Raw genomic sequence first — 26,794 nt, 5'->3', positions numbered from 1 at the left:
TGTTTACTTTGAAATATAAAGTTTTTAAGGATTTAAAAATGCTGCTTCTTCAAACTAAAGAACCAGTCTGGTGTTTCTTCCCAACAAGGCTGCCAGTGTTGAGTTAAGAGCGTGGATGAAATTAGATGCCAGAGTTAAATCTCACGATTGCTTTCCCGACTAGCAATCACCCTCTGCAGTCTTCATTATGTGAGTGTGATTGAGTGTATATCTACAGGGATCATGCTGGAAAGAATGCAACAGGTTATTAATGAGGTGTTACATTTGAATTGACGACTCTCACAGGTAGATCCATGCACTGTGCATTAATAGCAGTAATAGGTACTGCTTTGCCAGTTTGATGCATTGATAACCTTAAGCTTCAGATTCAGTTGTCAAACCTGTCGTCAAGGACATTACTTCTATCTAAACCTGCTAAAGGGAGCGTTAAAATTTCCATTACCATGCTTAAATCCAACCAATTGATCTATTTTTTATTAAAATGAAAAATAGACATAATGATATGGAAATTCTGCAACATGGTGTAATTCAGTGCTGTAATCTGTGGCTCTGGTCATATTTTAAGACTCACCATTATATTAATATAACTCTAATACTTATTCATCATTATTCATCAGTGCGCATTAATTCTATCCGGTCTGGGACTTCATGCAGAGTACTTTCATGCCTTACTTATGTAATGGCATTTTTCCACCGTTCCTGGCAGGGGCCCCCTGGGGCTCAGAGCCGAACTACCTCTGATGAAATGGTGGTGAATTCAAGGTAAATCTTTTATGTGTTTCTCATCAGTGTCACTTTTTTACCACATCCTACCTAGAGCAAAAACAACTTCAAGGCAAACCTGCCCCCCCCCCCCCCCCAAAGAATCATAATTATGAACTACCTAAGCTTTCAGCAACTCACCAGCCTCACCCCCATCCCATGCCACCCCCCTCCACAGCAGCAAAGTGGCCCCTACCCATCCCCCTAACACATACCCCCCCAGCCCCCCCCGTCCAACCTCCCCACATAGCCTCAACTCATCTGTAGTTACAGGGAAGCCCCCCCCACCACCCCCATTCTCCCCAGCCCCTCCTTCACCAACAAACCTACCAACCCCCCCTCTGCAGCAGCGGAGCAGTCCCCCTCAACCCCCCTTCCCCCGAGCGCTTCTCCTCCCCCCGTCCCACCCCCTATCCTGCCACCCTCAAGCCCACCTCGACCTATCATAGCTCACTCCTCTCCTCACTCCCCCACTCTCACCTGCAAGCCCTCCTTCCTGTCTCAGACAGCCTCCCTCCAGCCCTGTGCTCCCACCACCACCCGCCCCCCCCATTTCACGACAGACCAGGTGAGAGGAGAACTGAGGAAGCTTCGTCCCCGGAAAGCAGCAGGACCAGATGGGGTGAACCCCTGTCTACTCAAGACCTGCACCGCTGAACTTGGGAAGCCGCTGCAACGGGTCTTCAAACTGAGCCTGCATCTCAGGAAGGTGCCCACCTTCTGGAAGACGTCGTGAATCGTTCCAGTTCCCAAAAAGAACCGGCCCAGCGAGCTGAACGACTTCCGACTGGTGGCGCTTACATTACATCTGATGAAGACTCTGGAGCGGCTCTTAGTCTGTCTCCTCAGGCCTCAGGTGCAACATGCCGGGGACTCCCTACAATTTGCCTACCGGGAAAAGGTTGGAGGACGCCATCCTCCACAAGCTACACCGAGCCCACTCGCATCTGGACAGGGAAAGCGGCACTGTGAGGATCCTTTTTCTGGATTTTTAAAGTGCCTTTAACACCATCCAGCCCTGTATCCTACAGGACCAACTCTTAAAAATGCGAGTGGACCCCAGCCTGGTTGCTTGGATCCAAGACTACCTCCCCAACAGACTTGTCTCCAATCCTCTTCTCCCTGTACACGGCGGACTTCTGCTACAACACAGAACTGTGTCACATCCAGAAGTTGGCAGATGACACAGCTATCGTGGGATGTATCAGGGACAATGAGGAGGAGGAGTATACTGCAGATGCCTGGTGAAGGACTTTGTTGACTGGTGTCACAGCAACAGTCTGCAGCTTAACACCTCCAAAACTAAAGAGCTGGTCATTGACTTCAGGAGGGACAGACCCCAACATAGACCAGTTCTGATAGGAAAGGAGGAGGTGGAGGTTGTGCAGAACTATAAATATCTTGGGCTGTGGCTGGACAACAAGCTGGACTGGACCAGCAACACGAGGCAGCTGTACGAGAAAGCACAGAGCAGGATGCACTTTCTAAGGAGGCTGAGGGCATTCAACATCTGCAGGAAGCTCCTTTGGATGTTCTATCAGTCTGTGGTCGCCAGCGTCCTGTCGTTCGCTGTGGTGTGTTGGGGAGGGAGCGTGACCAAGGCGGATCTCTCCAGGATGGAGAAGCTGATCAGGCGGGCCAGCTTGGTGGTCGGGATGAAGCTGGACCCTCTGGCAATGGTGGCAGAGAAGAGAACATTGGACAAACTGCTGGACATAATGGACAATGTCAGCCACCCTCTGCACACCGTTACCAACAACCAGAGAAGCCTGAGAAGCCTGAGCAGCCAGAGGCTGAACCCCCCCAACATGCAGGACCAACAGACTGAAGAACTCCTTCATCCCCCAAGCCATTAAACTGCTCAACTCCTCTCTGGGGGAGGTGAAGAAAAAGAGAGTCCACACTAGGGCGGAGGGATGACCAAAAATAAAAAAATAAAATTTACCAAACAATGTAAGCAATACACTACCTAAGCCTATCCATGTCTATTTATTCATGCCCTTGATTCCTTAGCCCATTGCCCTTTATTCCTTAGCCCATTTATGTCTCTGTATTTGTATATTGTCTTTATTTAGTGGGTTATTTATTATTTATTATTCTCTCTATCTGTTGGGTTATTTATTACTCTTTCTATTTGGTGTCGGCATTACTTTCTGTGTGTCTTTTCTTTCTGTGTACTCACTGTGCTGTGTGTAATGTGACAGGGAAATTAATTTTCCTGATGGAACCTCCTGAAGGGATGAATAAAGTCCTACTTAACTCTACTCTGTGCTTCTCTAGACTTCTTAGAAAATGTATGAAAGCACACCACGGGTTAAGATTAGGTTTGAAACGGTAGGAGATTTTTATGGTGTGTGGTATTTGTGGTGGTGTGGAGAAATACGTAGAGACCAGATCAACTGTTGAAGCGCAAGACGTCATACGCTCTTTCTCTCTCTCTCACCTTCAGCAGTTTATTAGGGCGATTCACTCTAATGCCTCTCAATCATTCATTTTTTGAAATTAAAACTGAAAATATACTAACAAAAAACTTTTCCAATTTTAATTTCCAAAACTGAAATAAATTAAAAAAAGACGGTGGGTCATTTTCCAAAATTCCAATTTGTGCTCAAATCAAAAACATAATAAAAACGTAACGGGCAGAAACACTTCATTTTTCCATCGGACACAAACAACAAGACTTACAAATGATGGCAGTAAAGGCAGGTGCAGATGTTAGCTTTGGCACAAAGCCTCCACTCTCCCGTTTCGGGAAGATTATTTTTCAAGAGTAAACATTATTTGCAAATTGTGGTCTGTCATTTCTTAGAATTGAATTTGCAATTTTTACATTTTTTTATGTAGAAAACAATTCACTTTGTTGGTTGGATTTGTTTGTCTGAACAGACCTCATCCCTGTCTGTCATAAGATAACCTTAACTGGTTAGTGGTTCTGTATGGCTTTATATTTCCCTTAAAAGATTCAAGTGTCATTTAAAAAACAATAATAATGAAAAAAGTTTATAACTTAAAGTTTAAAATGCATCCCCAGCCCTAGACTTTCCTTCACAGACTGGGTAGGCTTTACTGTTGGATACAGATTCAATGCTCAGATTAGATTTTATATTCCCTCACGGTGTCAAAAGCAATCATACAGCATGCATTCCCAAGGTTAGAACCGCTTCCCTTATGATAAAAACCAGCTTCCTCCAGGTCCCTCTCCAATTTTCTCCATCTCTGTTTCTCACACACACATGCACACACACATGCACAAGCACATACGCGATAACTAGTGATGGATACAGTTGAATTCCTCCACTAATGAGGATGAACTCATGAAGGTTTCTGTGAGCATCAGCGACATGATTGGACAGATTACCGCTGAACTGTTAATTTGACTCGAACAGGGTCGTCCTTGATTTCCAGCATACTGATCATGAAGAGTTTTTTTGTTTGCGTCTCCAACAGAATTTAATCTCTGGTTAGACATTCATCACACTGCATTCTTTGACACTGATTAGACTCTATCAACCTGGACATTCTATTTGACACTTATTAACGTTTGACTTTCTTTTAAAGTAACTTTAAAATAATATATTTTGGTGGGTTTTGTTTATGTTTTCCCCTTAAGTGTGCCTTCACTCTAAAAATCCTTGACATCTGATGTGTTGTTGCTCTGTTATGAGACACCCAATACATTTTTCAAGTGACATGTGTATGTAAATGAAGTGCCTTATTAGTTTATCTGCCTAAGAATTGCAGTTGTGCTTCGCAACTCTTGCAAACTGCCATGTTTTTAGCAATTGCATCATCTTCAGTGAATTTATTTTAAACAAAATGTTACCGCTCACTTGTTGAAGAATTCCACAATTTACTGAATCTTAATGAAGTTTTCAAAAATTGACATACTTCTTAAAATGCAAATCAGAACTTATTGACTTGTTTATTTTCAAAAAGCTTGACTCTAATTTTCTACTGTTAGTAAAACTTGTTTCCCACTAAACATCAACAGCTTTAGTATTTATTCATTTTTATGTCGTTGTTGTTGTTGTGAGTTATGGGGTAGCTGGAGCCTATCCCAGGAGACTTAGGGCCACGCAAGGTGTTGGTGCACCGTGAAGCCACGAGAAAGACACACAAGCACGCACACACTCACACCTACAGAAAATTTGAGACTGGCCAATTCACCTGAAGTGCAAGGAGTTTTTTTGAATGTGGGAGGAAGTCAGAGACCCCGGAGAGAACCCACGCAGACATGGGGACATAGAAACTCAGCACAGAGCGGGACTCGAACCGGGAACCATCACCCACTGCATCACTGAGAGGCCCCTTTAGTGTTCAGTGTTCTAAATTACAGAAGCACTTTCGGAAACGTCTGCCTCCAAAGTGATTTCTTTTTGAGTGGTACCGTGACAAATTGCCTGATCAAGTGTCCCAGGAACTGTGACGGTGAACCAATGTGCAAAAAGGCCTCCTGAGTAGAAAACGTCCATCACTGATACACCTGGGACTGTCTGGCTACAGTGCATCAAACTATCATCTCTGCATTCAGTCCATTATTGTGAATGGAGCAATAAATTTATGGAATTCATTCTGTCTAAAACACTCCACCTGAAGACCTGACAACTGTATTTTAAATGATTCAGTGCACCTATAAGAGATTCCATCCACACTTTCATTAGTGCAATGCATCATGATCAAAGATGACCTCAAAGATCTTTTTCAGTTGTGTTTTTTTTTGTGTGATAACAATTTGAACTTGAGCATCAGACAATTACTGAGACAACGCAAGAGATTGAGCTGCGTTACCTTTAACACAGTTGTTTTATCACTGCTAATCTAAATACAGCATGTTAGAATAAAACCAGAGTGAGACGGTGTTTTACTGCTGAGGTGAACCAGCTCTGTTCACACATCGCACATGTCCTGGTCTGCTGAAGGTTAGGGTTTCTGTCCTTTGACCTTTTGCTAGTATGATCTTTATTTGACCAAAGACAAATACTAATACAATAATAGAGACTGAATAACTAAATGATAAATGTTCGTAAACACTCCCAAGTACCCAAGATGTGTCTAAAGATGTGTCATACTTTCACTGGGAAAGGACACATTAATGTCTACGTCTCAAACTTGTGGACTTTTCAATGATTTATGATGGGAGGGGATGGAGGAATCTCCACATCTGGGGTTGTGATGTTGTAAAACCCAGATAGCAGTGTGTCACTCATGTCATGTGCTCGTATGACTGTGAAGAGATGCTGTCGTCGATCCATGAGCTAACAGCCCGGCGGCGCATCCGATATGACACTATACACGTCGTTATTGCCACCTTGTCCAATCCATGAAATCTAACCCTCAATCTAAGTGTAAGACAGTGAAAGAATTATTGTGCTAGCACAATAAAATAAGTTAATAGTTGCATCTTTTCAGAAGGAATCAGTTGATCATTTCTCTATTTACCTTTTAATACTCTCTTTGCTATCTTGGAGGTTTGTCATGAAAACGAGCAGCACCGATCAGAGTTTCATGTCATTTCATCATTATGTTTTTGTCTCAGTCTTGGTAGGTGCTCTGTGTCTAAAGGTTAAATAAGTTGTTAAAATGTCATGGGATTTGCCCGCATTGCATCACTTAACAGCATTTCTGCGAACATGAGAGCTTTGCCAGTGTTGCCAACAAGTACACACCATGTCATCCTGAAACTATCTGCTCAAGGTTTACAAACTTCTCAATGTTACATCAAATAATTCAAGGACCTGGTTATTCCACTTTATTGCCTGTGCGTGATCAGTCGTGTTCTATCACATTATTACCCCCTTCACCTCATAAGAAACCCTCCATCATCTCAGCTTGACCATTCAATTTCCTTTCTTTTTCTGCTGGAACATGAAGACATGTGACCTTGAGCTTCAATAATCCTAACTTGTAAGAACCTGTGAGTTATAGGTTGTAAAATGTTATTAAAATATTAACTATTTCTCATCTCTGCACCCAAACAGGTTTTAAAGCACTGCAGATATACTGGCTGCATATTAAAATTTTCTCAGAGTGCTTTACATGCAATTATTATTTGGTATTGATTTCTTTCCCTCCCTTGAGCACTTGAGCAGTGCTGAAATGTACAGTAGCTTCAGGCCAAATCAGAATGTCACAACAGCGTTAGTTCTGGAACCTTGACGTCCGGGTCAAATCATTTTCTAAAGAATTATTCTAAATAAAAAACAAGGAGGTCGGCTTTAGAAGTAGAGGTGAGAATGAGAAAAGTGGAACTGAAAGGTTTCTCCTAAAGAGAAAATTTCTTAGGATTTGTGTCTTGGCAGACTTAACCTGAAGGGTGAAGCATTTTCTATGGACGAAGCCCGTGTTGTTTGGAAATTTGAACACTGATGACTGATAGCAATGTTGTGAAAGTGGGAAATTAATCATCTTCCAACAGCTGAGTGCCTACAGTCCAAGGTCATCTGGTGTAAATAGAAAAATTGATTTGCTAAGCACATCAATGAAATAGAATTAAACTTCAAATTGAAGGAGGTAATATTTTCATCTGAACGACACATGCTAAAGTATTGTAGATGGTCCAAAAGTCATTCTGCAAAAACAGACATATTCAAAATATCTACTCCTTATTTAACCCCCCCCCCCTTAAAACCGTCAAATGAATTGATCTAACTTCCAGGTAAATGTTAGTTTGTGTCATAAGCAAATAATCTGTGTTTGCGGTACGAATGCAGTGGATGACAGTTCCCGGCAGCTGAACGTGTGTTGATAAATAGGGAAGCTAAAGTTTATAAGGCGTTATAAACTCAATGTTTATAATGTTTGTAAAGCGTTATAGACTTAATGTTTACAGATTTTATAAACATTAAGTTTGTAATACTTCATAAACTTTATAAAGTGTTATAAACATAATGCTTTATTCCTCTACAATTTAGATTCTTTTAAACATTTTCCCAGCTTTACCAGCCTCCCCGTGACTCACACATGAAAGATGAACAACCCATCATTGCTCTTATCAGCTACATTCATGACAAAGATGTCAAATAAAACCGATGGCTAATCCGCGAAGGAGACACCGAATGACGGTTGAACAAATAACGAACGCTAACCTTAATGAAGAGGAGAAATCCTGACTAAGTATAGAGTCGGAGCGGCCGAACAGCTGCAAACCCATTTTCAGCTCTGCTCTGCTTTAAACTGTTGGGTTTTCAGCTGCCACTGTGGTGCACTGTGGGCTCGTCTTGCCCGTTCACCATACTCACTAATTACACTCCATCCTCATTAAATAAACATGTTCCTGGACTATTTTTAGGAGTTTGACTGAACCACATTTTCTCAATGTATTTCAACCTGTTGATGCACAAACAATCTCCACCTCCTTTAACGTTGAGTTGATCATTTTCCCAAACCGAAGGGAGATGCTTAGTGATTGGTGTGGCAGTAATTTAGCTTCACTAATTGCCTCCCCTCAAGCAGAATTACCACCGGCTTTGTGTGTGACATTCAAAACTCCACATGGAGAACAATTTGGTGTCATTTTGTCGCAGCACTCAACTGTCTTTTAACAAAATTGTCCCCAGAAATTGTTTGACTGTTTGTAAAACATAATTGTGTCAACATTCACATGAGATGAGGCTCAAGACCTTTCTGAGAAATATTGTCCTTCAAGGTGTGTTTGTCAAACATGCAAACAAGCCAGCAGGCATTTTTTCCCCCCACTGTCACCATGCATTTTAATGAGGTTGATGGATTACGGCATTGCTTCAGTAATAGGCCATTTAGAGAGCGCCAGTTAAGCCTGCCGTGCTCTATCAGTCCCGGGCTTATCGCATCAGTAATGGTCACTCCAGTCCTGATCCGTCTGTTTTCCACATCATTTTTGCATGTAAATGTCTTTGCTGTAAATGAGCCTTTTTTTCTGGTTGGAAAGCAGTTAAACCCCACGAACACAATGTGGTCTCGAGATTAAATGACTGAAAACATAAGCTCTAAATTGTTGCTGCTGATTTCCAGATGATGACTGAGTTGCAGGGTGGACGTTTAGCTGGAGCGGAGTGGACTTTAATCTGTTGAACGAGGGGAGTGTGCATGAGTGCACATATGTTTGAAACATATGACCTGTGTCCCTGTAGTTGTGTGTGTGTGTGTGTGTGTGTGTGTGTGTGTGTGTGTGTGTGTGTGTGTGTGTGTGGACATTCAGACGTCGCTTCAGCTGCCGTTTCAATGACAAAGTTTATATCTCTACTTGAATATATTTTTTGAGTGTGTAGAAATTAGCCACCCTTCACTGATTTCCGTCAACACCTACCATTACTTTTGACCCCCTGCACTTATTTATGAGCTTATGAGATTTAGATTTGTGTCGAGTGAACTAAATTAATCACAGAACGGTGAGTTTATGAAATATGATTGGGCGATCTCCAAACTTTTTCCTGTAAGGGCCACTCAACTTTTCTCTTCTTTGATGGGTGGGGGCGGGGTCAGTTTGTAACAGAAAAACTATGATGATCGCAGGGATGCCTAAATGTACACATTTATTTTCTTCTAGAAAGCCAACAAAATATTAATAACCCTTTCTTAAGAGAATCTTTACAGAAAAAAGGTCATTTCATCACTATTAATGAAATAAATAGCACTATTTATGAAATGGATAATAACCAGGGTGTTTTTCTGATACAGTTCAGGGGGCCGTGCCAGATGTGGAGGCGGGCCACATCCGGCCCAGGGACCGTAGTTTGGGCGTTTTTCTTTGTGGTTAACATTTGCCTGGCTTTGGTTTTGTGGGTACTTTTAATGCATCTAATGGACCGACTGTGTCACTCAACCTGGGTGAACCATGCCCAGAGCAGAGCAAAGTTCAGGCATTGCTCAGGACTGCTAAACACATAAAAAAAACAAAACATATTTGCTGAAATGAAATATGTACATTTGAAAAATTATGTGATAAAAATGTTTTGTGGCTTTATTTCAGGGGGTTGGGATGTCAGGATGAGGGGATGGGTCGCCTCTTGGAATGAATAATACTAATATATCAGTGAGTGCGAACACATTTACATTTGTGATAAATAAGACTTCCTCGGGCTAAAACTGTTTTTAAATGATTTCTTTAAAAACATTTTTCTCTCACACACACATACACATATCTATGTCCCTGTATAGGCATTTTCCAGTGTCTCTTTTGCTCACACTTCCATATTTGTGCAGCGATTTATTACCTTTAACTCTTCAAGAATCTGTGTGCGGTAGTGCCTTTATTTACAACACTGATACTAATTTCACGTCCCCATTTTCTCTTCAGTAAAACAATTCATTCACATTTCTGAGCATATGGAGCCATTAACGCCACCTGAGTACCTTCATAAGCATTTGCAAAACACACTAATTATATTTGAATGTGAAATTCCATCTGATATTGTTTTTGTCTGATCACAACACATGCACTGTTATTCCCTTAGTGTGGATTAGGGATTCAAATAACCTTTGTAATTGGAATAATTAATCGATAAATACTTTGAAGAATTGCTCTAAACCACCAGATGAGCAAGCTGTTCGTTCATTTTGGAGAGGTTCTGACCAGATGCTCGTAATGTGATTTGATTTAAAATTTAAAGGTTTGTGAAATTTTCTTCTGTCAGCCATTTAATGAAATATTGAAGCACCTGTGTGTAGATTCACACCTTGATGTTTCTGAAAATACCCCCGGTGCTTTTCTTTATCATTAATTCACGGGTCAGGGTTGTGTCTGCAGGGAGAAACTAGCGTCTTCGTTTCATTACATTCACCAGTTTCATGTCCAGATAGGAGAAAATAAAAATGGGAGTAAAACAAACTATTATCTTGTTGAATTGAGGGCAGAAAACACATTTTATGAGTTGTTGTTTGTAGTTTTGTTGTGTTGTATTCAACCAGAGTTGGATAGAAAATAAGGTGACACAGGGTGAAGCTGGGAAGCCGTTGCTTTCAGGGTTCTCCGATGCAGTCTAGGCTTTGTGGATTTTCTGACACCTTTTTTTTTGGACTTTTCCTTCCTCCTATTCGCCCTCTGTGTGCCATCACTGTTCAGGGACTTTCTGATTTACAGTTTAAGCACAACATAAATACTTCTGTCAGGTGATGTTGAAACCTGGATTTTATGGATCTTTATTTTTATTCTTGCTGTTTAACTGGTGTGTTGTATATGCAACCACATAATGCCTAAAGTACAGCCAGCATTTTGGGAATTATTTCAATAAAGGCATTGTATTTTTTCACACATGGTGAGATAAATGCTCTTATGATAACTGATTGTGTCTTGTCTTCTCTGTTTCAGGTATTTGGTGATTATTATCACTTCCGGCATCGTACAGTGGTGAAAAGATCGCTTTCAGGTCACAGGGGGACACAAGTCCGGCTAGAAAATGATCCCAAGGTAAGAAATTCTTGGTTCACTTCAGGGGTTCCAGCTGGTAGATGTGGATTACTGCCGTTTGTCTGGTGTTGGACGGGCGTTGCTTTAGTGTTATCGTTAGTGGTGTTTGTGTGTAATGGAATGTAAATCTGTGAAATCTTTCAGCTTTGATTGTGAATCCTACTTCATATACATTTTCTCTGCCCGCATCTGTACATCCAACGGCCTTTAAATGAATCCATCGGACTTGTAGAAAGTTCCTCGAAAGTTCATCAAACTTTTTACAAGTCAAGTGGATTGATTTAAACACTTTTGAATAGCCATGACCTGGATGAATGAGAACCTTCACGGATATTAATCCACAATAGATTCTAAATTCACTACTTTCAGCTCAAATGTGTTTTTTGCCAGTTAAAAAAAAATAATTTTCTCCTGACATTATGTTCCAATTTTTCTGCCAAATTTTCACCCATGACTCCTAAAAAATTGTTTTTTGATATCATAAAATATATCAAAATAATCTTCTTTTAATGGAAATTCATGTGAGATTAATTCATCATGTAGAGGTGATGCGTCCAAGGTTGATCTTTTTCCTTCACTCTCAGAATAATGAATAGCTCACCTCAGATCATTTATCAGAGGAGTCAGTTGAGTCCAGTAATTGACAGGTTATTGTGTGAAGTGCAGGAGAAGAGTGAAAGTCTAGAGAAAGAGGAATTAACTCTTGCTAAGAAGGAAATGAACCCGACCATGAGACCCCTAAATGTCACCTCTACTAATGGCTGTCTCTGGTGACCTGTGGTGTTCACTCCCTCTGTTACACTTTCACCTGAGTGCTTCAAGGTGAACTGATATTTACTCCAGACAGAAAATTATTTATATGAATGGGAAGACTTCCTCCCTCCATTCTCAACCAATATCAATCCAAATGCCACATCAGTATTTCCTCAGTTATACAGGAGCGTTTGGGGCTAATTTTTTGCATCCAATTCCAGCAGTTAGGACAAAGGGAAGAGCATTAAGGTTTCATTTTTATATCTGAGAATAAAAGTGAAGTGTGCATCTGAACAGGAGGGTGACCTTTATCAAGACAGAATGGTTTCCAGCCTGAAATCGGTTGTCTTCTCTTCATCTGCTATAAAATAACAAAATTTTTGATAGCAGCAAAAAAAATAAAGCCCAAATAAAAACCAGAGACTTTCTTGAATCGCTTCATTAAATGGAAATTCTGGCTGTTCTTTGATTATCTACATGGAGCCAAGGTTGGTTGGCTGAAAGCTTCAGTGAAAACATTGAAGTGCTTTAACAGTGCTGTTTGGACGCGTTTTGACGCCAGGTGTGCTCAGAGCACGACGAGCTGCACTGAACATGGAATCTAAAATGACTCATATTTGCAGCTCATTGTGGTAAATGAATAAATGAATACTGATCCAGCAGATCTGAAGCGGAGTCCTCCAGTCTGTTGTTTCCTTTCTGCTCTGATCTTCCTGAATCAGCCCTGCACTTCTCTGCTATCTTATAAGACTTTCACTGGTAATTATGTTACCAGTGTTTGCATATAAATTGTGTCCAGTCTTATCAGTAAATACAGACTTTCTAGGACAATGCTTGTGATGTAGATAAATCATCATATAAAGTGCAGCTGCATTATACACAACAAAACAAAACTGCCCTTAATGAAACCGGCCTTAACGAAGAACAGTCTTGTCGTTCAGTGCCGCTACGCATTACAGGTGCACGCTGGGAATAGAGCAACATCTGCATTGTTTGTTCGCATACATCTTTAACATGCTTCACCTCCCATTTTAGGATTTCCTTTAACTGCAGCTTCATTTCCTGTTGTTGAATTCCCTTCTAACCACAGCCTCTCAGAGGAAGCGGAAAGACGTTGTCCTATTTCTTGGTCTGATTCGCTAAATGAAAGGTCGACAGACCTGTGACTGTGCTGCAACCAAAAGTTTTGCAGTTTTTTGTTTTTTATTCACATTTCTAGCTGGAGGGAAAATGCTGCTGTAGGATTCCCGACAGGGAAAATGTGGAAATCCTATAGAGACTGTCCCTGTAGCTCTTTCGCTAGTTGAGATGAAACCTTAACAAATGCCTCAGTAAAATCTCTTTGAAGACTGCCTAATTACAGACAAAAGCACATGGAACGTGGCCAGATCTCATAGACGGGCTAACAGAGCTCTGTTAATAGGGTCTATTGAATATTTGAAGCCTCGGGGTTTATCTGCTACCTCCACACCTTCCACTGTCTTCTGCTGTGTTCTGTCATACTGTTTTAGTCTTTTTATTTGTTCAAAGGAAAAGCAGAGATGGATTAGGAAGGATATAGGAAAGCAAAGAGTGGCCTTGAACATTTGAATGAGTCTGAGTAGCTCCATCTCTCCTGTGGCAACAACAGAGGCATCAGTAACACAAAATGCTTTAGCAGAAAATAGACGAAATGTAGTATTTTCCGCACTACAAGGCGCACCTAAAAGTCTTTAATGTTCTCAAAAACCGACAGTGCGCCTTATAATCCAGTATGACTTATAGTGCAGAAAATACTGTGACGGGAATTATTTTCCTGTATGATTTTTGAGGCTTTTATTTTAGGTTTCTATTTAATGTCGGTGGAAGGATTCGAGTCGGGTGAGGAACTGACTTGTTTGATGTGAATCTCCACCTAAACATGAGACCAGCGATCTGATTCTGAGCGTTTCATTCTGTATTTCAACGGTCTGTAAGCATGACATAGAGAAATGTAGTCAGCCTCAGTTCTCTGTGTTCTATCATAGAAAAGGAACTATTCATAGTTCAATCCTACCCAAATGTAGGACATCTGCTCACAGAAAATATCATTATTTAAAAAAAATAAAAAAATACAGTTAATATTTAACATCAAACGATCAGGAAATTATTTTCACCAGCGTTGACTGATGAGGAATCCCTGTTGTCTTGATAATTTGCACAAATCTGTCCTGACATTTCTTCATTAGGAAAATCATGTGTCTGCTGTGTTCAGGGATTTCCCAGAACTGTCTCTGTGTGTGTGTGTGTCTCACTAATGATGACTACAGTACACAAATAACTGGAAACCACTGATGTGTCTGCTGCTTCGAGCCGCAGAAACTAGAGCTGTTGTTCTGTTTGCTTGAGCTTCTGGATATCAAGTGCTTCAACCAAAGAGGTGTTGAGCAACATTTTGTGAGAATATTATATCAAATCCTGTCCTTGTTAAAATAGTGGCGTTGGGAAAAAAAAAATTCTTACGCCTAAATCATCTCATGATGCTGTCCACCTCTGGTAAAACTACTTACATCCTCAGCTGAATAGATCATGTTATTTTACCCATGTAGTATGATGACACGTGTCAAGAGTGTGACCTAGGCCAGTTTATTTTGTTGAAATAAAAATACAGTGTGACTTTGTCTGTGAGTCTCAGCTAAAAACTGCCAAGCATTACAGATTAGAATAAATATATGTGAAGAAGGTCAGTAATAATAATAATCATGAACAACACCAGCCACCCCCTGCAAACCACCTTCTCCCAGCAGACAAGCACCTTCAGCAGGAGCCTGCTGTCACACAGTGCCTCCACAGAGAGGCTGAGGTCCTCCTTCGTGCCCCGTGCCATCAGGGGGTACAATGACTCTCTCAGGAGGAGCGGGGGGGAGGTGGCGAGGTCAGCACGCGGTTGAATTGATTTAATTTAATTTTACACTGTTTAGTGTAGTGTATGTCTTGCGGTATGTCCTGTGATGTCCATGTTTCTTTTTCTCCTGGTGTTTATCATTATTATTATGTAATGCCTGAGCAGTGGATATGTGCAATTTCCTCCGGGATTAATAAAGTGTATATATATATATATATATATATATATATATAGGTTAAACACTTTAGACACAAAGGCTAACGAATAAAAGTTGCTGAGAATCCCAATGCAGTTCAATGCAGAAGCACAGAGACCTACAAGATTAAGAGGTTCCCACATTTATCCTACTACATAGAGAATATCTATAGGAATATCCATATACGGCATTGAGAGAGAGAGCTGCTCCATATTCAGTCCATGAAATAATCAGTTTGTGTTTCGTTCATGGGAATATCAGTAAGGTCGAACGTGTTACCCAGAAAGACCAAGCGAAGAAAGAGAAATCCTCTGACAGGGATTCTACAAATAATGTGAAGTTTATTTGGACAATGGACTTGCAAGCTGCAAAACAAAAACTACAGATCGACAACTTGACTCTCTTCGACCTAAGATCAGAGGAACTTACTGCTGCCTTTGGGATGAATAAGAGACCTGAGTACTGAGGTGTTTTGCACATCTCAGTTTTGCTATTTTGAAGGTGTGATCAAAGAACATCCAGAACTCAAAGAGCTCACAGTGTATGGCAAATGAATTCTCTGAGGTTGCAAGGAATTATGGGCTACAAATAAGTCCTGGTGTGTCATCAGACTCCAGATTGCAATAATCAGGGTGTCACCTTTCCATGAAAAGGTGCTCAAGCATGATGAGTTTCTGCAAATGAATGGATTTTACTTTATTGGCGAAGCTGGTTATCTGACTGCACATTACTCGTAGGCTCTACAGTTTAGTGGTGAAGGGAAAGTCCGTTTCACGCTGCCTTTCTCTTAGGGCCCTGCGTGGATGGATGGTACAGGTGCCAAATTAGCCAACAGCCTGGATAAAAAGGTTTCCATTTTCTCTGCTGATCTCCTGATCAGCAGAGATCTGGAGCCTCCAGTCAATGAAACATGTCATACCTGTTTAGTGTTGTCACTTCTTTTGACGATTTGTCACATCAATCGGAATTGGCTAAAAACCTCAGTGAAGTAGAGCTGGAGGGGGAAGGTTTAAAATAATGTATTCCACTTATTTATTGTATTCCACGTATGTTACATAACTGACATTGTTATTAGTATGTCGATATTCATCTATTTTCATAACCTTTTTTGTATGAAACTATTAATAAATATATATTCAAAATAGCAGGCCATTATTTTAGGAAGGTGTGGAAATGATAGCTCTCCGCTGCCCTCTCCCATAGTGTGCAATTGAACCATGTTTTTAAATAGCAAGCTGGCATTGCGTGTTCCACAGTATAGTGTAACACACAAGCGTTGCCACCTAGTGTGATGTTTTTGCACATTCATCAATCCGTGCTTTATGAGCAACGCAGTCCCATGACCACACTGTCTCTGCGTCTCATGCTGTTGGGTTGCTCATCCGCCGTACTCTTGTCTGTTTTGGCGTCGTTACTATCTTCTCTGTCGTCATGGAGGTGGGACGACACGTCACCCAGTTTTATTCAGTTATAGCTAAATAATAGTTAGGACTAAATGACCGAGAGGAAAGTACAGCTCACAAAGAGGATTATTTGATGATCATGTAATAAAAGCAAGACCTATAATTAGTAAACAGTCCCGTTACCATAACTTTTCTATTGCACTACCAGTCTGTCCAGTAAGACGTCATTGTTTCCCCACATAGAACATCTGTGATTAGAAGCCGCCACATTGTCGTGACAGGATTGTGTACAAAGCTCTACCAAGAGAAGGAAGCTCTGCAGTGATGAGAAGATTTCATTAAGTGAATACCATACAAAGCTACGTATGTCGCGCAATTAACAGTCCTTTGTGCAGGCGTTCCTGTGTCGCTATATAGAACAATACATTGGAAACATTACATTATTCTACCTAAGAATTCTCTCGTATGTCAGAAATAATCTTTTCCTGAATTCAACGACAGATCAATTAATTGAGTTAGAATTTGAAGCCAACAATCACAGCAATTTCTTAGACTTTCCTCAAACTTGCGGTTTTTATTTACTTTCATACTTTGCTATCATGGAGACTAGAAGTCGAAGGAGAGCTGTGAAGAGGAGGAGAGATGTCATCCACTGACCTCGGTCTCTGCCAACTATGTGCATTCGAAGCAGAAACACTTAAGCATACTGTTCTGTGCTGTTGTCACGTGGACATGCATGGTTTTTATGTGCATAGTCAAGAATGAAGCCCACTGAGGACCTCAGTGTCCTCTTTCACTGCAGCCATTGCACGGTCTATTTTCTTGAGGCATTCTTGGACACACATTTCTACGGCTGTGTCTGTAGAAGTGAAAATAAGAGTTGTTTCATACAGGATTTTTTTTAAAGGTCACATACACAGGCTTATGACACAAGAGCAAACAGTATATTTCAATTTTACTGTGCATTCAGCCCCTGCATACAGCTGACTCTTTTGTCAGTTCAGATAAACTGTAGTCACTGAAAGGATCTACTGCGTTGCTCACTAAACTTTCACATCATTTGATCGCAGATTTCAGAGTTAGATTACACATTTAAACGGCAAATATCATTTCTGATTTGTCAATTTTTTTAAAAGACAAACTTAATTTTTTTAGCATTGGGGATGGGATTTGAATTCTTATTCCAAAACGTCCTCACGGGTGGAAATCTCCAGAGCAAACAAAATGTTTGCAGTGTCAGTTTTCAACTTTGTTTGTGAAGGCGCATTATTTATGTTCTCAGCATATGCAGCAACAAAACGGCTATATTCAAACTAGCATGAACACGGTCAGCTACTTTCCATTGTAAATTTCTCTTTTTGATGATCTGCAGGCTACTAGTGCTGGCAGCTTCAGTTATTTCCTCTCATTCAAGCATTGAAGCATTTTGGTGGCCAGTTGAATGCAGGATGAAGACTGAAAACATTTGCCAACACATCGTTTCCTTTTGTCCGATGCAGTTCTGTGTGTGTCAAGGAAGGCCCTCAATCCCTAAATTTCTCCTGTTCAGTGTATGAAAAAGAAAAAACGCCATGCGTGGCGTGTTGTGAGTAAACTGCCACAGCTGTACCTCACAGGGCCGACCTCACATTCCCTGTAGGAATGGATGAATCCTGTTGGAAAACATTTTCTCTACTCAGACTGACACGAACACCACACACAAACATCTCTGCTCCGTGAAGTGAAATTATTCCATCATGGGCGCGTATTATGGTGGTGTTGAATTGGTAGCAGCTAATATAACCTTCATTACCTTGTTCCCTTCATACGCTGGTGTCTCCAGTTATCCGCAGAGCAGACAGAGAGAGAGAGAGGTGCGCTGTGATTTGGTTGTCCTTCACATCAAGTGTTTCGTCCTTGCAGCAGGCAGTTCTGTCTTCAATTCTCCGACATTTCTTTCTGTTCTCTTCCTGGGTGTTTTTGCTTTGCAACACACACACTGTTCTCCCTGAGATTCAGGCTTAATTTCCACTATATGAATTTTTGCTTCGTTCAACACTTTCTGCAGGAGTTCATATATAATGAGAACCCAAAATATGCACACCAAGTTGTTGTTAGGCTTGTAGTGAATTTGTCTGTCTGGTTGAGTCTAGATGAACCTAAAAGCATGGAAGACCTGCTCGAATCACTTCTCTTGCCAAAACAAACATGATTAACACCGACTTATTCTAGACTTCCTGCTCGGGTTTTATGAGACAGGAGTACACAATAACCTTGTTTGCTGTCACACTACTCACAATTCAAATCTAAATTAATTAACAAATGCGATGACCCCCCCAACCCATGGCTGACACATAATTATTTCCTGTTTTTTACGACAGAGAACAGTTTGCTGCTGGGATATTATTCTTTGCCAAGCATCACCTCCATTTTTATAACTTTCCTGATTTCTACGTAAGCATTGCTTCATTTGTGTCTTTGTTATTTAGGTAACATGGGCCGAACAGCAGGTGTCGAAGAGGAGAAAAAAGAGGGATATCTTCAGAGAACCTGATGATCCCAAGTACAGAGACCAGTGGTATCTGGTGAGTACAAACACTGCTGAATGGAAAGTGTGTGATTCCAGATGACACAACAGTTACGTTTTTATCTAGTCAATAAAGTTGATAAAATTTGGGGCTGGGTGTGTTTTATTCATAGGAGGTGCACATAGCAGTACCTTCACCTAGATTATTCAGCTTGAACAATGCTCCTATATTTGCGGAGCCTCTTCTGAATGCTGTACTGCGTGCCTTAATGGCTTGGTTCCAACAAAGCAAGACAGAGACAGAGATGATACTCCTTGAAGTGCCCTTGTTTTCACTTTATTGATCTTCACGTTTGACTTAAAGAATGTCGCTGATACACTGGTCTGTTAAAATCAGCAGTAACAAGGTCTGAGCCTTTATGTTCCCTTCCACTCCTCCTTCAATTACTCAAAAGGTTCATTGGGTGGGGGGGGGGGGGGAGAAGATTCTTGGGGATGCTTACAACACCAGTTGTTTGAAATGTCTCTTCTGGCCGGCCGGGTGGTAGAGTAGTTAGTTGCAACTTGAAAGGCAAATGAGGCAGAAAGAAACCTGCTGCTTGGTTGCATCGGTGTTAACAATGAGCCTGGTTACATGTGGAATGATCCAATCGTGTGCTTTTAACAATTTCAGGACTTTTCCATCCTCTCGTCGACCCTGATTAAAGTTTGAGATAGGTTGTGTGGAGTCCGTCCATCCACCAAATATCTTCACAACCGTTGCAGTTAGAAAGATGAAACAAAAAGCACATTACTCGGGCAGCAAAGGGGATAAAATGAGATGATGACCTTGACCTTGAGAAAACTAGGTCAAGGTCAAATCTCAATTTTTTGTACATTTTTTGTACATATCTCAGGTACCGATTAAGAAGTAGAAAGACGGGGAAAAAGGCGTTATATTCAGGGAGGCGTGGGGATGAAAATTAGATCACAACCTTGACCTTGAAAAACTAGGTCAAGATCAAATTTTCACTTTCATACCTTTTTAGGTACACATCTCTCAAACCTGATGGGATATAATCACAAAACAAAAATCAACATCTTTAGGAAGCCAGAGTGTGATGGTTGGTAAGTTTGTTGACCCAGAAAATACAAGAAAGTATTTACATATTCAGCCTTCTGCCTTTATTCATATCATCAAGGTTGATTTTACTTGTCTTCAGGTTTTTTCTGTGATTGGTTCAAGAGGGAGATAATTAAATGTCAGGATCATATAATAGTTTTCTGACACATTCTGGTTTTTATTTAATCAGTTTTAATCAGCTGTGGTAAGTTTTCAGAAGCTGTATAAATTATCAGGTTGTAGATTCATATATCCTATCTCTACTTCACTTTAAAAGGGATTGGGCTTCATTAAAACTCATGAGATTGTGGATGGATACTCTGACTGGGTCTCCTGGTGGACAGATGCTACATTTCAGTATCAGCTAATGAATATTTAACATTTTCAGATTTTCAGCTAAATGACCCGACAGACTTTTTTTTTTTTCTGTGGAAAAACGAGTGGGTAAGCACTGAAGCAGATACGGTGAACTGAACACATGGTCTGATACTCAGGTTTTTCAGAAAAATGCTGATGTCAAATGAAAATTAACTTCTTGATGGGGCAATATTTAAAAGGCTACCCCTCCCACATGACTGGCTCAGGTTTGTTGTGTGTGTGTGTGTGTGTGTGAGTGTTACTGAGGTGGATTTAACGTTCTAGCTCTGTGCTCTAATCCAGACTCATTATACATGACAATATGAATCCAAGTCTGGAGTGAGACTGAAAAATAACACCGTCACACCCAATTACAAAAATATCTTCCATGCAAGGATGAATAGCATTTATCAACATGTGACATGCTGTGGCTTAAATCACATGCTTCCCGACTTCCATTCCAAAATACAGTGTAATAACAATCCACAGATGGCGAATTCAAAACGGTCCAACTGTTAAATGTGTAAGTGAACGATGGGCACCTCTTACACTCAATGAGGTGGATAATCAGAGGGTTTTATAAGACTGAAAATGGCTGCTGATGTAGCAGCTTTTCGGAGAACACAACAAATAAATGTCAGCAAAATACCATTACAAATGGACTTGAGAGCGCATTAAATCATAAATTTTTGTCTAATGATAAAGCACTTATTTCGAGAAGGGAGTTAGAATGTAATGCACAATACAAGGAAGTGTACTGACGTGTGGTATGCTACAGATGAGTCAAGTCACGGAAATGTGTGGTTTGATATCTGAGTCCTGTCAAGACGTAGGCAATGTGCTCACTAAACTTTTTATTTGTGGTTTTCACAGGAAATAATACGTATTTCTACTATAATTCAAGAGATTTTAAAATACAGGGGGAAAAAATACAAATATAAGAAGTGCCTGAAAAGTGAACTACTCAATGCTTTAGTGTTGCTCACCTTTGTTAATCACATCTTTCGGCTTGAAATGATTTTCTAAAGTGTTTGAGTGCCAGTGATGTCACAAGTTCACGTTGAGGAGAGAATAGTTGATGGTGTAACAGACCCATGACTTTCTGCTTTAATTGGAAAAGCTTTGACTGAGATGAAAGTCAGACGTGATCAAAAGGTCAAGTGAAATGTTACAAGAGGTCAGACTCATTAGTGCGCCATCATCCGGACTATTGGTTCTAATCCTGTATTCATAATAGACTGAATTAATGTCAGAATTGCAGGGAAGTGAGAGGAACTCCAATCCTCAGTGGACGGACCCTGTCCAATGAGAGTGGTCCTAAAAACTGGGTTTGGGGTTGTGGTTTGCTCATCTGGGTTTTACAGATTTGCTTCTTACCGATGGGTCGGGGACATCTCTGCACCCCTTCCTCAGTCTGGATTCATTCCTAGATGTTAAATGTTTTATGAAAATAGTGATTGCATTATTGCCTTACATATTATAGAATATAAGGATGATGGTCTAAATAGTGTTATTCCATGTTATTAACACAAACTCTCTGCTCTCTCCAATCCGCAGCACAACAGCAAACATTATGACTTGAATGCGGTAGCTGCATGGCAGTTAGGCTACACGGGGAAAGGGGTGGTGGTGTCCATCCTGGATGACGGAATAGAGAAGAACCATCCAGACTTATTTGAAAACTATGTGAGTACAGCTTCCAAGGGAGCCACAACATCTTTTCCACAGACAATTTATTTCTGCAACTTAGATTTTGAATTAAAGATGTATCGATTTCATATTGAAAGTGACCTGTTTATTATTATTTTGTCATTATTTGACTGATTTCTTCATATTCTAATGAGATGTCATCTGTATGGTTTCTTAGGACCCGGACGCCAGCTACGACGTGAATGAAGGCGACACGGATCCTCAGCCTCGATACACGCAGCTTAATGATAACAGGTAGACATTTACCCAGAATGCAATTTAAATTTCAACTCCTCTCTTTGACTTTTGGTCCACCTTGGCACAGGTTACTTGTGGCGTCCTAAATGCTAGTGATCTGAGGAACATGTCATGATTATATCGCTGTTGTTCATTAAGTTGTGTATCTGAATGCCTGATGGCTGTCATGTCACACATAATTAGGTTTATTGCTGTTTGTCATTCACCACCGAGTCAAAGGAGACCTTTGTTGGAACAAAACTAATTAAGGGTTGTAGCCTCTGGGTTGAATTTGTCCGAGATTTTTTAATGTTCTGCCATTTAATGCTTTTTTCTTGCCACAAGTAGGCCATTACTTCCTAATAGAAATCCCTCTCTTGATTCAGAATCGGTCTAATTTTTTTGGCTTCGTAAATCACACAGACAATACTGTGACATTTCTGGGTAGAATAAATCTACTCTAGAATTAAGATCACAGGAGAAAAAAATAGCTGTCAGTGTCATCTGTAGAAGGCATTAGGATTTGTTTACGAACACTGGAATTTATTGAATTAAGTCCATCAGCGTTAATGAAACAGAAACATCTTGGTTATGGAGAGCCCCTCCTCACCTTCCTTCATCTCCACCACCTGCTTTTGTTCTGACTTTAGTTTCAGGTTTGCAGTAATCTGCTGCCTTTGGGTCCCGGGACCTGAAATGCTTGTTTTTTTTTTGCTCACAGCAATGATGGCAGATAGAAGGAAGAATTGAAATAAACTTTGACGAGTAACCAGAGCGATCAAAATGAACGGGGAGGCCAGGGGATATTGTGAGAGATGCAAAACGTCTGAACACACTTTAACTTGGCTCAGATGTTTTATCAACGTCTCAGAGGCTTTTAAAACTTGTAGGAAATGAAATCTTATTGTGGAAAGGTGTGTAATTGATTCCAATTTCAGCATCGAGTCTACCGCTCTGGGGCAAAAGATGCACACACATTTCTAAATAAAAGTTTTGCATTACTTGAAAATAATTCAAACAATATGCAGTTGCTCCCCAAATTCGGCTCCATCGAGTGTTTTGTGCCAGTGCCTGAAACTGTTTTAGTCTAAATATTGGAATTTCTTGTGTAGGAATGTGGGACAACATCCCTGCAGTGCAGCTCCACGAATTTGAAATCTTTGCCAAAACACGCTTAAGCTCATTTGGTGGCTCATAGCGCCCCAGAACCCAGCTAAGACACTTACTATTAATGTTTCCTTCAATTCGGCTGCACCCCTGTCTCACCTCAGCCCTTATCTCCTGCCACCCACACTCCCTGTATCTTCCTTGTGGCAAACCAATTGAGAGAAGACATTTATGTGTTTATTTGTGTATATGTGTATGTGTATGTTTCTTCTACTTTTACATCGGCTTGGTGCAGATGCATGTATAAACAACCTGTGGGCGGGCATGAAAATGCTCAAGTTTTTCTAAGACTGTAAGTGTCTGTTCCCTGCAGAAAGCCCAACTCTGTTCAGGTCCATAACGTGTTCTTTCTTTCCCAACATACGGGAAGTAAGCGAGGATGGCTTGGTTGCAATGCAACCATTCACTCGTGTTTATCTAAGACGGAATGCGATCTAGATGTTTCCCTTCCTAGGGTTTTCCGCTCACTTTTATCAGGATGGTTTCCAAATGTGCATTTTCTGGATTAGACTCAGATAAACTGGCATGGAGACTTTTCACTGAATTAGTTGCCCCCTGATAAAGAGCAAGACAAACTCTGAAAATAAGATAAATTCTGTTTAATCATTCATTCAACACCTCTAATAAAACACGCAAAAAAAAATAAATCATGATAACGAAGATGCAGTAGCATAAAAGCCCATTCTCCAAAAGAAAAGGGGGAATGCAGGCTGACAAATGTAGAATTAAGACTATTTAATCCACAGTGATGGATGAAGGGATGCATTCAGCAGTACTGCCAACAGCAGGATGATAAGTTTTCACTAGCTGCTTTGTTAATCTGTCTCTTCAAGGTTCTTTATTCACTTGACCATCTTCAACACTAAATTGGCTGTAGTATCAAAAGACTTGACTAGAGAAATAACCGGAGGGAAACAGTCGTACAGAATTACCTGGGAGGTTCTGTGTAGATCTAATCAACAACAAGCAGCACTATTCCATTATTATATTTTTTATCCTCCTGCATTATATACCAGGGGCATCACAACCATCATCCACGTACTGATTAAATGTCTTTTGATATTTCAGGCATTTTCACAATAATTATTTGTGTTTCATGTTTATTTAATCTGGAAAATAAAATTGAAACAGATGTGGCTAATTTCTGGTGCCCAGCTCAAAAAGTATTTAATATTTTATTGAAACCGTTCACACCTCTCACCAGTGACTAAAGATTCAAAATGTTAACATGGTAAAAAAGGAAAACAAGAAAAGTTTATCTGAAATGTTCAATGGTAGTCTAACTTTTTTATTTAAAAAAAATTATGCTCTGAAATAAAAAGTCTGGTTTGCATCATGCAGCATAAACCAAAATACACTCAATATAATACCTTCACTCAATGTCACCGGAGTCGAGAGTTTCCCTTTTTAAAGTTTTTCTCACATTGCATTGTATTTCATATTTTCATATTTTTCCCTGCTGAGACTTTTATAACAAATGTATTCATTAGTGGTGTCAATCAATTAAAAATATAATTGTTTCAGTCACAATAATCGGCTTCAATTAATTCTACGCTTTTGACAGAGTCAAATTTGTATTCATTTATTTATAATGCATGTATCCCTTATTGCACATTTAATTAGCAGACAGCTACAAAAAAGTTACGAATTTATACTTGACAAAAAATATAGTTACCATAAAATGGGTTGATTGATTCCATCATTCTTATCTGTGTTTGACACACGTTTCAGTGAGATCTCCAGATGAGAATCTGGCCTGGATTGCAGGAGGAAATTAGGGTCAGGGTTAATGAGTTCATTAATATGCATAAAAGGAAACTGAGCATTTCAATGTTTCTAGATTATTTGCAAGGCTTAACAAGTTAATGTTGACCACCTTAGTATTTAAGGACAGTGATTAGTGTGATCACTGCCTACTCAATAAACCCTATGAGGGAAACCAATTGATCCTTGTACGACATCGAGGTATTCCAATATCACACTGATCAGATTTTTCTTAAATTTTACATTTCTGTTATTGTTTTGTAAAACATGTCATTATGTGCAGGAAGAAAATGTAGAACTTACTGTACAGGTATTTCTTAACATTGGAACAGAGTTGGTTTCGAGAGGTTGTTTGTAAACTGATTTGTTCGCAAGTCTTTCGTTTGTGTCGCCCAATGTTTGTAAGTTGAATGTTGGTAAGTTGAGGACTATTTGTATATCATGCGGGCTGCAGGTTTAAAGAAAACGTTTAGTGTCTGTTGAAGGCACTAGTGTCTGTTTGACAAAAGGCACTAGTGTCTGTTTGACAAAACAATGTGTCGTTTTTCAGGATTGGACAGATGTGGGTCAACATCTTTCCTGCCTTTGCTTCATACCAAGATATAGAGTGGGGTTTAATATTATGGTATGTCTCTTTAGGAAGCCCTCAGAGAAGCATTTTATACTTAGCGATAATGGTTCTGCCAGCTGCTGGTATGAATGCAAATCATGTTTTGGGCCTTGGGCCGGCATCCACCTATAGTTTACTGTAATCTGAGTTGCCGTGTCTGTGTAGAATCTGCTATGTGGCTTGTTTTTGCTGTAATTGGGACAATCTCCCTTTATTCACCGTAATCTATTGTCACCATTGCTTGTGACAAAGGAATCCAGGGTTGCTGAGCGATGTACCTGATACAAAAGGTGTCTCTATGAAATGCCCTTGCTTTGTTTTCTTTGTTCTGGAAGTCACAGATATCTACAGTGAGATTAGGTTTCGAAGAATTTGTAAAGGCAAAAAAAAAAAAAAGTCAGAGATTGAAAGCAGATTATATTCACACTTTTGGCAGGAAGGGTGTTGAGATGAAAACTAAGATGTATAAAGAGTATCTTGAATCCTTTAAATGGATGGTTTGCTTTAAATAGATAATGTTGTGGAGACACATGAAGGAAATATAATCATGTGAAAATACGCACAATTTTATATTTGCTGAAATGACTACCGTATTTTCCGCACTATAAGGCGCACCTAAAAGCCTACAAATTTTCTCATAAACCCGTAGTGCGCTTTATAATCCGTTGCGTCTTATATATGGATTAATATTCATATTAATATTGGTTAAAAACATGATCGCTGAAAAAAAGCCGGCAGTCTGGCCGCCAGTCATGCCGCACTCCGCCACCAGAGGAGCCCCCTCACAGGGCACTCGGGCCCACGCCCCGTAACAACGGTAGTCAAGGGGCGTCACCAAAGTCCCGGCTCTGACTGAGCTGCTCTCAGACGGTGGAGCAGACTGTAGGAGCACCGGTGATTACGTAGCAAAACATAAGGAACTTTCAACAATTCTATTAATAAAGTTTGACTGACTGACTGATCTCAGTATTTCCTAACTATTTGGCATCGGAAATAACCCA

At 40.3% G+C, this 26,794-nt stretch overlaps 1 protein-coding gene across 2 annotated transcripts in view; it reads left to right on the top strand.

The window, feature by feature from the left end:
* Positions 1-26,794, top strand: part of furina (furin (paired basic amino acid cleaving enzyme) a) — a 79,376-nt gene that overhangs the window by 26,202 nt on the left and 26,380 nt on the right. For both annotated transcript variants that reach the window (XM_068316180.1, XM_068316099.1), the window contains exons 3-6: positions 11,048-11,146; positions 18,830-18,925; positions 21,884-22,012; positions 22,194-22,270. In XM_068316180.1, the coding sequence (XP_068172281.1) occupies positions 11,048-11,146; positions 18,830-18,925; positions 21,884-22,012; positions 22,194-22,270 (401 nt within the window). The remainder of the gene's footprint in view (positions 1-11,047; positions 11,147-18,829; positions 18,926-21,883; positions 22,013-22,193; positions 22,271-26,794) is intronic.

The sequence above is a fragment of the Antennarius striatus genome, chromosome 1 (genome assembly GCF_040054535.1).
Source record: "Antennarius striatus isolate MH-2024 chromosome 1, ASM4005453v1, whole genome shotgun sequence".
NCBI lineage: Eukaryota > Metazoa > Chordata > Actinopteri > Lophiiformes > Antennariidae > Antennarius > Antennarius striatus.
Note: the sequence above shows the minus strand (reverse complement) of the source record. Positions and strands in the feature narration are given on the sequence as shown.